The 12,702-nt window shown below is 45.3% G+C and overlaps 1 protein-coding gene across 1 annotated transcript in view; it reads right to left on the bottom strand.

Moving 5' to 3' along the window:
• The window catches only part of SKAP1 (src kinase associated phosphoprotein 1), a 158,103-nt gene extending 146,910 nt beyond the window's left edge, over nucleotides 1-11,193 (bottom strand). The window contains exons 1-2 of the mRNA XM_052785303.1: nucleotides 11,117-11,193; nucleotides 4,785-4,890 (exon numbers count right to left, since the gene is read on the bottom strand). Of these exons, the coding sequence (XP_052641263.1) occupies nucleotides 4,785-4,890; nucleotides 11,117-11,150 (140 nt within the window). The 5' untranslated portion in view covers nucleotides 11,151-11,193. The remainder of the gene's footprint in view (nucleotides 1-4,784; nucleotides 4,891-11,116) is intronic.
• Nucleotides 11,194-12,702: the final 1,509 nt, after the last annotated feature.

Here is a 12,702-nt window from a genome sequence, read left to right as displayed (position 1 = left end):
CAACTGTAAACCAATAAAACCAGTAGCTTACTGGCTGGTGACAGCATGCATGAACCACATGCCATAACAGCTTGCTGAGATTTGTAGCACAACCCCAAGGACGCCCAAAGCGGAGGCAGTCGCTGCATTGTCTTTACCCTTACGCTTCTGTTTGGGGTCAAACCACCCTGTTTCAGTTCCAGCAGCAAATGCAGGATTTCTTATTGACAGTAACACTGTCAGGCCAGATGTGGCAAAGCACCCAGCAGAAACTAGGTGACGGTGTTACCTAAGTTTGCTCCCCAAAACCAAGTATTTCTGCAGCTCAGATTGACACAGAGCATGGAAACATATACCCAGGCACTGGGAGCATCTCAGACCCCCTCTGTATTCTGCATCTCTGCACCAAGGGTGAGCGAGGTCTGAGCTCAGAGGCTGTATTTATTTTTCTGAACATCAGTGTTACAAACAAGGCTGACGGTGGCAGAGCCCAGCCTCCGGTTGAAGATGCAGGACAGCTATGGTGTTTCACTACACGATTAGACATTTAAACCTCACCCCAGGCTTACATTAGAGACCTAAAACACTCAACCAGGCAAGGAGCACACGTCTGCTGTCCAGGCTGGGAATCCAAACACGCTGCCAGCCACAGCACTCTTGCATTTTTGTACACTGCACGGAGGTACCAGAGTGGCAATATGGCAAGTGTGGAGGTCTGGGAAAGACATTGGCTTCTGCAGGCTCTCCTTAGCAAGCCAGGACATCACCTGGAGATGTCTGATACGCGAGAAGTTTCATTGCAGAGTTAAAAGACCACGTGCAGACTCTTCCTCGCTGGGAGCACAGTATTAGTGTTGGAAATGTTGCCATAAACTTTAAGGTGGGTTAGACAACAAGGCAGTAAAATGAGGTTTGGGGCTTGTTATCCAGAGGTGAAGAGCCTGGTCAACGCTGGAGCTCCTGCTGCTGGTAGGAATGTCAGGAAACGGTCCTGTATATTAGTTATGAGTAGCAGGATTGGCCCTCAGGTTCACACCGTTGTTTTCGTCACAGCAGAGCAAATTGAAAGTAGAGTTTCAGTGTCTATTTTGGATTTCCTAGTGGGTGTACACAAGAAACTCAACATTAATTAAGCCCCTTTCTCTTCATTTCTGCTTTGATATACAACAGGTCTGCCTTGCTCTCCTTTTAGCCCTATTACATTTCACCTCAGGGAAAAAAAAAATACTAAGAATTTGTTTCCATCAATGCAAACTTGCCTTCCAACAGGGAGTTTAAATGACTAGCTGACTCCAAGGAGATGGAGGAACTATTTATCTCCATATTTTTAAATAAACCCCATTCTCCCCATCTCACCCCCTGCCATTGTAACTGCTCTAGAAATGTCAAAATGCTGAGGTGAGGTCATTTAACAGCAAGACGACTTTTTTTTTTGGTTACTGCTCTTGCCAAAGGACAAGAATGGGCTTGTGTTCCTGAGAGGACTCATGTATCCGATTCATCCCAGGTGTCGGACATCTGCTGCTAGCTCTGCAGCCGGCTTTGTTAGGACACAAGAAACAGCAGCGATGTTCCCAAGGAACAACTTGAAACAACCCTCGGCACCAACAGACCTAAAACAGAAGCAACTGACAACCTTTGGGGTTTCTGGAAGACAAGCAAAACTCTGCCCCAGCACCACATCCTCCCCCAAACCAAAGCTGCTTTTTAAGCAAGTTTTATCCATTACAAACACTTTGTTTTTTCCGTTCAGGACTACAGCAGAGTCCTCAGCTGATGGTCAGGACACAGGTAACTCTACATGCTACCGTGCTGCGGGACCCTCATCCGTCACACAGATAATTCCTGGGGACCAAGGCTCCAGTTGCGTTCTGTGGCTTGTTTTCTTGGATGCCATGCAAAGCAGTAAGGGAAAGCAATTTTAAAAACAGATTATCAACAAAATCAAAGAGATGATTAGGAAAAAAATTGCCAAGGCAGGATTTACATATAAGATATTAGAAAGTGGAATAGGATCTGAGTTAGTAGGCAGGGAAAAAAAGGAGAAAGAAAAAGAGAGAACTGTTTCAACACAACAGCGCACTTTAAATAACCAAATGAATTCTGAAAGTAAAACAGTACAGGGACTCATAACTCAGCTGTATGGTGACAGCCTCCCCACAGCCACCGCCTGCAATGCCTCTGACACGGCTCCTAGAGCAAAAACACCCCAGACTGCCTTGGAAAAAATTATAACCTGCAAACACAATCCACTCCCTACCTACCACACTTCTTGCGGCGAGACGGGAACAATATATCCTTCCAGGTAGCACATGGAGACATAAAGCCCAACCACTTGTTCACATTATAGTCATCAGTGAACCTCCTGGTGGGGGAATGTTATGAGGCCATGGGGAGAGCAGCGAAATAAAGACCTGACAGCCAAGTTACAGGAACAGTTATTGACACCGGCTCAGGATAATCATACTAGATGAAGCTCTTCCCTTCCAGAGACACATGTGTCTCTCCCCAGTAGCTGAGCAGTTTACTTAGGTCCGTTATGAACCCAAATAATGAAACCCTACACGGCGAGTTGTGTTTCACCCCGCAGAGGTGAAAGGCAGAGAGCGGGGCTGCTCGGGGGAAGGCAGGCGCTTCCTGAAGACGACGGCTGATGATTTCCTGAACACCCGCCGCAAAAGCCACAGGAAGCTCCCTGAAGAGACAAACCCGCGCCTCATCCCCAAGAGCAAGACCTGCTTAGATCCTTTCAAATAAAAGGATACAGTCATCGTTACAGTAATCTCCCACCACAAATCATTGCCTTAATGGCTCAGGTCAGAACAAGGACATTTGTATACTCTGTTCTTCTCACCCTTTCCAAATGCCACCGAGCAATAAAACACAAGTAGGAAATCAGCAGTGCCTGTAGTCTTTGCTCAAGGGTTTCACTTTCCCCTCCAGAAGTACCTGCAATTTATTTCAATAAGCAACATGACTGAGGCCCACATCTTAACTTGAGCATCCAGGAGGAATTTGCATATCACCTCTCCTCCTCCTGAGGCAAAGTCTGCTTCACCAAATCTCCTGGGTTTTTTGAGATGACTTTGTTATAAAAGCTTTATCTCAAATTGTATTCTTAGGCTGAGAAAGAGCCGAGAGCCAAGGCCAAGTTCTGCATCACAGCATCAGCGTTTGGCCCAGGACCCTAAAAGTTGCTCCTTCGAGCAAGTCACCAAAACCACACACAACCTCTGGGAAGCCAGAGGTCCACAGGATGATGGCCATAGCAGCATCTTTCCCCACCGCTCAAGCACCGTTCACAACTCTAACAACACATGAAGACAGACCACATACTTCAGGAAGCAAGAACAATCCAGTATTTCCAAGCTTGCCAGCTGCCTCACACATTTATCAGGTTCCATGCTATTTGGTTTTAATTCATTAAAAACAGACAGAGTTGCACTATATGAAGATAAAGAGTTGTCACTTTTAAAGCTGCATGCTCTTGGGACAGTTGAAAAAAAGCTTGACTTGATGTCTGAATACTTCAGGTTCAGACTTCTGCTTACTTAACTCTTCCTATCCAAGATCAATATCTGCCAATGAGTGGGAATTTTTCAGAGAAACCACACCAACCTGTTATAATTGTGCTATCAAGCCCTTTCTTCTGCAGTATTACAGGACACCGCTACACACGTACACTATTCTTCCATTAGATATGCTACAGCCCCATTTTCCAAAGGCTTCCATCTTCTGCATTCAGCTTGTTTCAATTATTCAGGGCAACCCAGGCTGATAATTACACAGTCCCGAGTTGCTGAGTAAAACTGATGCTTAATTAGCCAGCAGGAAAGATCGATTAAGATACAGCAGGGCATCTTGCAAAGTTCTTCAGTGGGACTGCAGGGAATAGAGTCTGGCTGTGCCCTTCCGAAGGATAAAATTCTCCGCTTCTCAGGGACTCGACAGCAGTTTTATTTAAACTGGATGCTTAGATCAGTCAGCCACCCTGAGTTTTATTGTCAGGTCTTAACATCAAGTGACACAACTCATATCTTATAACTAGAGCATTAACAGCAAGCTCTGGATCACATTTCTAGCCAAAAATATAATGCAGCTGAGGCTGAAAGTTTTATTTAAGCCTCCAAGCAACCTGTTTTCTGTTTATGTTCCTTGATTTTCCCCTAGCACAACAGAACAACTGTTGTTTGCTTCACTCATCCAAACGATGCAGCTCATGTTCTCATGCAGGACTTCAAACAGTCCTGAGGACATGAGATTCTGGAACTCGGGTCAGACCTGAATTTTAATTCAAGAAGTCCTCTTCATTCCTTTTTACTGTATCAAAGTCCAGGCAACACATATTTAAGTTCAGGAGCCACTTGTGAAATAGATACTTTCGGCAGCAAGCCAGAAGCATGAATCTTTGCTCACTGTATTGATTTACCCACAAGCCTAAGTATCAAGTGATGGATTTTTTTCCCACAAAATGCTCTCTAGCACAAGGGAGAACAGGACGGGATCAGAAACCCACATGCAAAGACCCGTACAGACACAGCCCAAGGCATAATTTTTTTTACTTTGAAACGCAAAACAAATTCCAAACACAAATAATGACAACTTTGCAGACAACCGTAAAACTGGTTAAATAGGAGAACGTACTAACCAGCGTGCTGTGCACTCTTACATTATACCAAGCCCTTAACGTCCATTAACTTTCAAGGCATGGGCCAGTTGTTCAGCTAAAATACAGCATGTGGTACCCCAAGGCATGACACTATTCTGAAGCAATTTCATTAGAAAGTAATGCAGACAACACAAACCTGGCTTTTACTTGCTGGAAGTCAAAGAGAATTGCATCCCTCTGTTCCCTTGCTTTAGCACTCAAGTTTTCATTCTGCAGTCCATCCGCCAGGTAGCCTTCAGCATCTGGGAAAGAGAGAATTACAGGTTAAAACTCACAGGCAGAGAAACCTGTTCTTGGCTAAAAAACCTAGACCTGGCTGTGCACTGGGAAGCCCTCGAGGCACTATACGAGTCTGATCTAGAGATGCAAGTCAGGCTGAAGACTTCATTTGGAGAAGTTAAGACATTGAAGTGATTGCGGATAGAAGAGGATCTAAATATTGCATGCGATTACAGAGCTTCTCTCTACTTGCAATGGTATAAGGCAAATAAGCAACTGCAAAGAAACCACCAAGCAGAAGAAAGGAAGAGGGAGGTGAAGTGAAACATGGATAAGTCTATAGGACCAAGTGCAATTCTACCTGCCTCTTTGCTCCCCCAAACCCTAAAAATCTGCTGCTGTGAAAGGTTTTTGGCATTAAGGACACAGAAGATGTTGTTATCCCATTCAGAGGAGGATCCAAAGCATTTCTAAAACGCCACTGCAAGATATCCACTGACACTTCAAGGAAACCCTAACCTGCACTTTTCACAAGGATGATCTTTGTAAAGGACAAGCACTGAAAAAACAGGTTGGTTGTGCACTAGCCTACATGCACTTGTATCACAACATGGGTTCTCCTGCAAGGTTATCGCTGAAATACTACACCCTGTGCTTGCTCAACAGAGACAGCTAGACAAAAGTAAATATGGTATTCTCTCACCTGGAAACCACATCTATATGCAGAAATTTAACCTGAACTAGAATATAATAGGATTAAGTGTCTTCTATTTGCATAAATATTTATGCTCTTTACAGAAACAGCAAAAAAAATCTCATAGAAAACAAAACAGTTCCAATCACACCTGCTCTGTATAAGAGAATATCATCCTTGTACTTCGGCGGCATTACTGCTAGTTTCCCCTAGCAGAGAAAGATTGGCTTCAAAGCTATGGTCTTGTACATCCACAGGCCTCTCCAACCTTTAACTCACACCCCATACTGTGACACTAATGTCAGTTTAATATCCTGCTTGCAAGACTTTCAGCTCCTTCTGCTTCAGCTGCCAGTACAACAGCCAGCACTGTTTAGCACACCCCAGGAATCTGCACAGCTCCTTAAAAACAGCTCCTCCACCTGCAAGCGCATCTCAAGATCAAAATGCCACAAGAGAAATTAATACCTTTTTCTGTTAAAATCATGAGCCCTCATTTCTTTTTGTTGCCTGCCCATGACATGCTCAAGAAAGGCTTAGAGCTTGGGGGGAGGAAAAAAAAAAAAGAAAAAAAGGAGCTCTTTCAAGTGAAGAGCATAAGGAAGGACACGGAATGGAACAAGGCTGATGTTTGGGCATGCCGCAGGAACAGGACCCTCTTCCCACCTCCTCTTCAGAGTGACAGAGGGGCAGGACTGGACTCTCCTCACAGCAGCCTGGGAAGGAGGAGTGAATCCAGATCATAACGCTTGTCTCCATAGCAGTCCAGTTCTCCTTTCTGGATTTATTCAGCTGAAAGCACCAGTTTCCATGGGAGCGCTCACAAATAAGCACATTTCAGCCAAATGCAGACTCCTCCAGGTCCTTACTATCTCCTTCCTCTGCCTCCCTGCCTTTCCTTCTACCAGGATGGCTCCTGACCCACAAGAAGCAGGTCCGAGCCAGCTATGCCTCGTACCTGCAGCCACCACTTCACAGCTGAGAAACAGAGCTTAGAGCCTGAGCACAGCACTGGGATATCAAAGCATCCTAAAACAGCCTGTGACATGGGGATGCACAGTTGCCACATCTCCGCAGACGGGCAGTAACACTAATTCACAGCGTCACTCTCAAACCCACACCCACATCCAGCAGCAGTTGTGGGAGCTCCAGGAGCACAGAGGTGTAAGGCCAAAATGCCTATTAATATCAATTCACTGCTAGTAATTTAGCCCTAGGTGGCCTGCCTGGGATAACACAAAGGCTTTGCCAGAGCAGCTGAGTGAAGCTTTTTAAATCCCAGACCAGTCCTGTAATCCTTAAGCTAAACTTCATGTTCAGGACATCCCTGTGCCATTTTAACTGTACATCCAAGATACAGTACCAGCTTATGACAGGCCTAACGATGCCGAGGCTTACATCACTTACAAATTACGTAGAAAGTACCCAAGTACATACATCTAAGCACAAAGGATATATCTTGCTCTGAGGTGCTTACTGCTTAAGAACAGATGAGGCTAAGGCGACAATTTATTATATACAAACCAGCATAAAGAGAGCACAGTAGAAATGGGTCAGCAAGAGAAACTACATACAGGCTGTATTTCCACAGTGAAAGAGAACAAGCAAGAAAAACAACCGGCTCCCAGAACTTGTGCAAATATCAGTTGCATCCCTCTGTCATTTTTAAGCACAGATTAGCTCCATGAGTATGCGATTAGCTCTAATATGGTATTTACTTACTGGGATGTCAGCACAGATCAGCTGCTGGATAAGTTATAGTAGAACTAGGGTCACTTCTGCAAACCAGGCAGAGCCCCTTTCAGAGCCAGCCACTATGTTTATAGCACCAGGAAATGAAAAAGAAAGCCTAACCATAAACTCTCAAAGTGGATCAGGAAGAGCAATATGTAAGCAGCTCTAGAGTAAATCACCCTAATGTTAGTTTTACTGCTTGTCAGTAACATTATATTCTTGATGTTTATAGATTGCTCTCTGCGATCCACTCTGAAAGTTTACAGGACTCTCCTTTTCATTTCCTGCAGCTAAAAAGGTAAGAGGGGGGGAAAAAAATAGTTGAGATTTCATCAAGTGTTTCAGGGGAGTTTCTAGAGGCAATTGCAGCTATCCACTTTAATCCTGGAGGAGATGCACAGCATCATAAGAATTATGTCACAACCACTGAAGTCCAGGTAGTAAATAACCTTTTAATGGCAGCACTAAATTCTAGGAGTTAATCAGCACTCAATGAGCAGAGCTGAAAGGTATTAAGATGCCATGTGTATTCTCTCCATGCACACACAGACACATTCACTTTATTTTTGCTCTTTTCTACTCCTCTGCCATCAGAAGGCCACCAACAGAAATCCTACACTCCATCCCCAGAGGGACTAGTCCCACAGAATCACAATATTTTAGCTATGCAAGATAATGCTGAGCCAACCAGTCTGCTCCAACACTTATTTGATGCTTCACACAATCCCTCCTGCAGATTATCACCCCAGCTGGCTGGGAAAAGTTCGTTTAAAAAAGTTTAGGACACCTATCAACACAGAGAGCGCAGATACCTTGAGCTTCCCTGAGACTGCATTAATACTTCCAGGATGCATCCCAAGACAGCCAGGGATTTGGAAGGCTGGTTTTATCATCCCCTGTCCCACTTGTCAAAATAAAGCCATGAACTATTGCACACAGTGTTTCTCGACTTTTCTGCAGGCTCAAGAAAGGATGGTTTAATTGTGAAACAACATTTTTCAGACGAGCCTTCCTGCTTTTGGGGGGCTGAGTCAGAGAAAACCTTGAGAACTGAAGCAATCTTCATCCATCCTCCTGCAATGGACTGAACAGGACTTCTCCCCTATGCAATGGGCAACTGGGGAACCAAGAACAGCTTCCCAAATTTTCAGCTTCCAAGTCTCAACTCCAAATTCCCTGATATTTAAATTCCAGAGCTACTCGCCATGCTACATCAATGCTGACTGTGCCTTATTAGCCCTCACAAAACAGAGCATTTTATTGTTTATTTTTAAAACAGCATTGGGGCTGCTTGCCTTGCAATTAGCAGCTACCAGCTTTGTTAGGCTGTGCAGGTGCAGTCACAGTCTCCCAGTGCAGCACCTGCTCTGTCCTTCCCATTGCCCAAACTCCAGCAAGAAAATGGCTTTCCAGACCTACCATCTGAAATTAAGAGGATCAAGCAAGGCAGGCAAAGGGAAGATAATCAGACTGCCACTGCTTCTACTAACAAAAACAGAAGCCCTGCGTTTGTCAGAGATATATCACATTTTTTAGAACCACTGTTTCAGCCTTCAGAAGAAATTTGTGCTAAACAAACATGAAATACCCTTAAGCAAAAGTAGTTTTAAGAGGGACCTGACTGAACCAAAAGTGAAACTCTGTGCAGTTAACTGACAACATAGTGTTAATGAAACTTGGATTGTTTATTTGCAAGGTGGAACTTAAAGTAATACAATTGTTGCAACCACATCTACTCATAAACAGAAAATAACAAGCCTTCATAAGTGTTACAGGATTGTGATGTAGAGAAAATAGCCATATTGTCTTGGCTTTCAACCACTGCAACCTCAGAGAGGTCTTATGTGATAATAACATAACTGTTACAAGCAAGCCATTGACTACCTGCTTTTGTGCATGATGTAAACAGTCCTGCGCTATGGACCAAACTTTAATATAAGGAAACAAATGTTATTGCTTGTACATCAGTACATGTTTCCTCCTCCATTTGTAATTTTTATTTTAAATGCAAGAATTCTTACGGCAACGCAGTTTGCAAACACTGTAATAGCATAAACTCCTTCATTTCCAGCCTGCATAACTAGAAACCTCCTCAGCCACTGGAAGGCCTCAAGACCGTATAGATTGTTAAGACACAGCAAGTTTGATACAGAGGTATGTGACATGCAATTAATCTCCATTCATAGCCTGCTATACCTGTCAGCAAATAAAGGCTGTGCTTTAGAAGGAGATCTGAAGCCTTCAATTAAAAACAGTCAGCTAACAAGAAAATAATCTAAGTTAAAGGAAGGTGGCAGGTGCAGAAATGAGTTGTTTACAAAAGTGTCAGCGCTGAACAATAAAGTGCTGCACATCAAAAACCTGAAAGGGTGAACTTCACTGAAGCCCCCATGATTAAAAAACAGAGGAGAAAATTTACACCTACATCTGGGGGAAGACACAAAGCATTTGGAAGAGAGCTTTGACAGGCTCGGAGGCTGCACACTCTCTCGCTTAGATTGACAGATCCCAGGGCTGGAAGTTCTCCCTCGTCTCGGAGGGGAAGGGACGAACGCTCCGTGCTGCCCGGAGCCATCGCAACAGGAAACAAAAAAAGGTCACAAAGCCTTGCAGCAACCAGGGCCAGCCCCAAACGCAACCGCGCCGAGCGGCGAGACGCTAACGACTCCTTCCCCACCACCCACCCACATCTGCGACAGCAGGATGTGTCGGTAACGCGCGCACGTATCGTTCAGCAATGGGCTAACGCCATCGCTCCAGTTTGCGATGCTGCTGCTGAAGTGTTATTTATGGGCAGGTTATAACGTGGTCGCTTCTGCACGGCGCTTCTCTCACCAAGCCTTTGCCTACGACACCATGGGGTCAGCAACGGTTGCAAGGGTCCGTACAGAACTCGTTTATGTTTGTGAAGTGTATTTTGATAGAAGACTTTAGCATGGTTTCTGCTTGGCTGACCCACCACTTCAATGAATAGAGGTGTAACAGTTCAAGTTTTTGAAGAAATCCAGGAAAAACAACTTCAGAAGCCTCCCACCTGCCATCTTACACACACAGAAGTAAACGTCATCAGCTCTCAGCACAGCTCATTCACTCCAATGCTGACACCTTGGGAGGTCACGTTCAAATTATCAAGCAGAAGAGGGTCTTAAAGCCAGCACTGCTCTACCTCCATTTTCAATGGAGTTGAAGCTTTCTCGAGGACGCACTCCCACGAAGCGAGCTTGCTCACTGCACTCCCAGCGCGACATACACCACTTGCACAGCATCTAAAGCTGGGAGACACCGCTATCACAGCCACAACAAAAGCCTGCTGAGGGCTCACTGCAGCACACGAGCTTCTTCTACCCTTCGTACCCACTCCCTTGTCTCACCCTAGTGATGCTCACCAGTGGAGCCACTCAATACCTAACTGAAAGCACTCAGTGGGGACATCTTTTGACCATACCAGAAGACACCCGTCGATCTTGCATGCACTCTCTTCCCCTTACACAGAGTCTGGAGCCACCAGAGAGCTTCCCCACCCCTAACACAGGCATGGACCCACTTGCCAGCTCCTGAGCAATGCGAGGACAGCCCCAAACACACCAAGACAGGCAGCCACATCCCCTGCACTCTCCTTGGGGTTAGAGACAGGGAAGGCATATATAACCTGAAAACCCTGAAACCATCAGCCTTAGAGAAGAATTAGCTCCCGCGGTCCTTCCACTCCCCCCTCAGGCTCAGCACAGCGAGGTGCAAAAAGCTTTTCGGGTTCTTCCCCTGCAACCACAACAGATTTCCCCCATTAAGCAGAAAGGGAGCAAGGAGGAATTCATGGTTACCTTCCAGAAGCCTCTGAATCTCCTCTGGGATCATGATACCTGCCACCTCCTTTCCACAAGAGTCAAACCTGCTGCTACTGCTCCTGTCCCTCAGGGGCAGGGACAAAAGAAGCAGGGAGGGCGGGGACACCCCAAAAAAGGTAGGAGGAACTGCTGGGCTCCCCTTAGATGCCTCCTCCTCCTCCTCCTCCTCCTCCTCTTACAGCCCCAGCCAGCTCAACCTACCTCCTTGCAGGCAGCCAGGATGCCCAGCTCCCCTGGATGCTGAGCACCTCCATGCTCCTGAGAACCAGAGCTCTAGCCAGCAAACTGCAAAAATACCCGACCCCACCCCAGCAAGAGCACAGCTGAACCTGTGCTCCTGCATTAGCATTTTAATCAGGTGGCACTTAGGCGTGCATCTCCTTGATTATCACACAACTCAGTGCACCTGCTGGCAGAGCAGACCCAGGAGCTCTGTGAAGCTGGGTGGCTATTGATTTAACCTCCTGTGCCTGTTCCTAGCTCAACAGGAGTTGGGGATTGGAGCTGTTCCAGGCAAAGACAGGCTCCCTCCTCTAATGCACAGGGGAAGAGAATAGTACTTGGCTGTTCTGCAATAAAACTTCCTCTCTTCCTGCATCCTGCATAGGAAGGGGGCTAGATTGTAATAGCCGTTCATATTTCTATGTCTTGCTCAGAGAAATAACAGGGTTGTGCACTTTAACTTGCTTTATGACAAGCAATAAATGCAAACTGTGCTCTACAAAACAAAAATGGCATTGCATTAGATTAACCCACAGCCCTGCATCTGCCCCTCTCCTATATAAATGAATTAGCACAAGCTGACTATGAGGATACCACTATTATTTTTCATTCTTGCATTCCCAAATTTTAGGCTCAATATTGACAAATCCAAAGACAGCATTCTTTATCTGAAGCTCATCAATGATTCCGAAGACCAGTTTAAGATTTCCCATGGGTTAAGTGTACAGGATCCAGTCCTTACTTTGCAATGTCCTGGTATCAAACAAGTATTTACTATTATAGCACATAGAAAAGGTTATTCTGAACATGCTTGTCACTTTTACTTTTCTGGTATTTTATGTCTGGCATGTGATATTTAATTATATTTTCCCAACATAGCAAATGTTGGAGGTGGCAAAAAAGGATGCGATCCGGCTGTGTTGGCCGCAAATATAAAACCACATAGCTTCACAAAAGTTAGCACTTGCTGCTTTCAGCAGGGGCACAACGCAGCTCCTGACAGTGGAGAGCCAGGGCTGCGTGCTAAGGTGTATCATAACGTGATGAGGCAGGGCCACTCTGAACCCTCCAAGGAGGCCCCCTAAAACTGCTTCTCTTGCTGCTTTGCTGTCCTCCTGCTCTGGGCATGCCAGCCTGCCACAGAAATTATCACAAGGTGGCAAAACAAAATCTGTAGGGGAAAAGGAGGGAAAAAAAAAAAGTGTTCAAAAGCTGAGATACACAAACACTTCACTACAGTCCCACTGGCTTCAGTGGGCTAATGCCATGTCATGAGGCTGACTGTATTTCCAAATAATTGCAGAATCAGATTCTTACAGCTCTCTGGATATATCACCTGG

The sequence above is a fragment of the Harpia harpyja genome, chromosome 4 (assembly GCF_026419915.1).
Source record: "Harpia harpyja isolate bHarHar1 chromosome 4, bHarHar1 primary haplotype, whole genome shotgun sequence".
Lineage (NCBI taxonomy): Eukaryota > Metazoa > Chordata > Aves > Accipitriformes > Accipitridae > Harpia > Harpia harpyja.
This window is presented reverse-complemented; position numbering and strand designations above follow the sequence as displayed.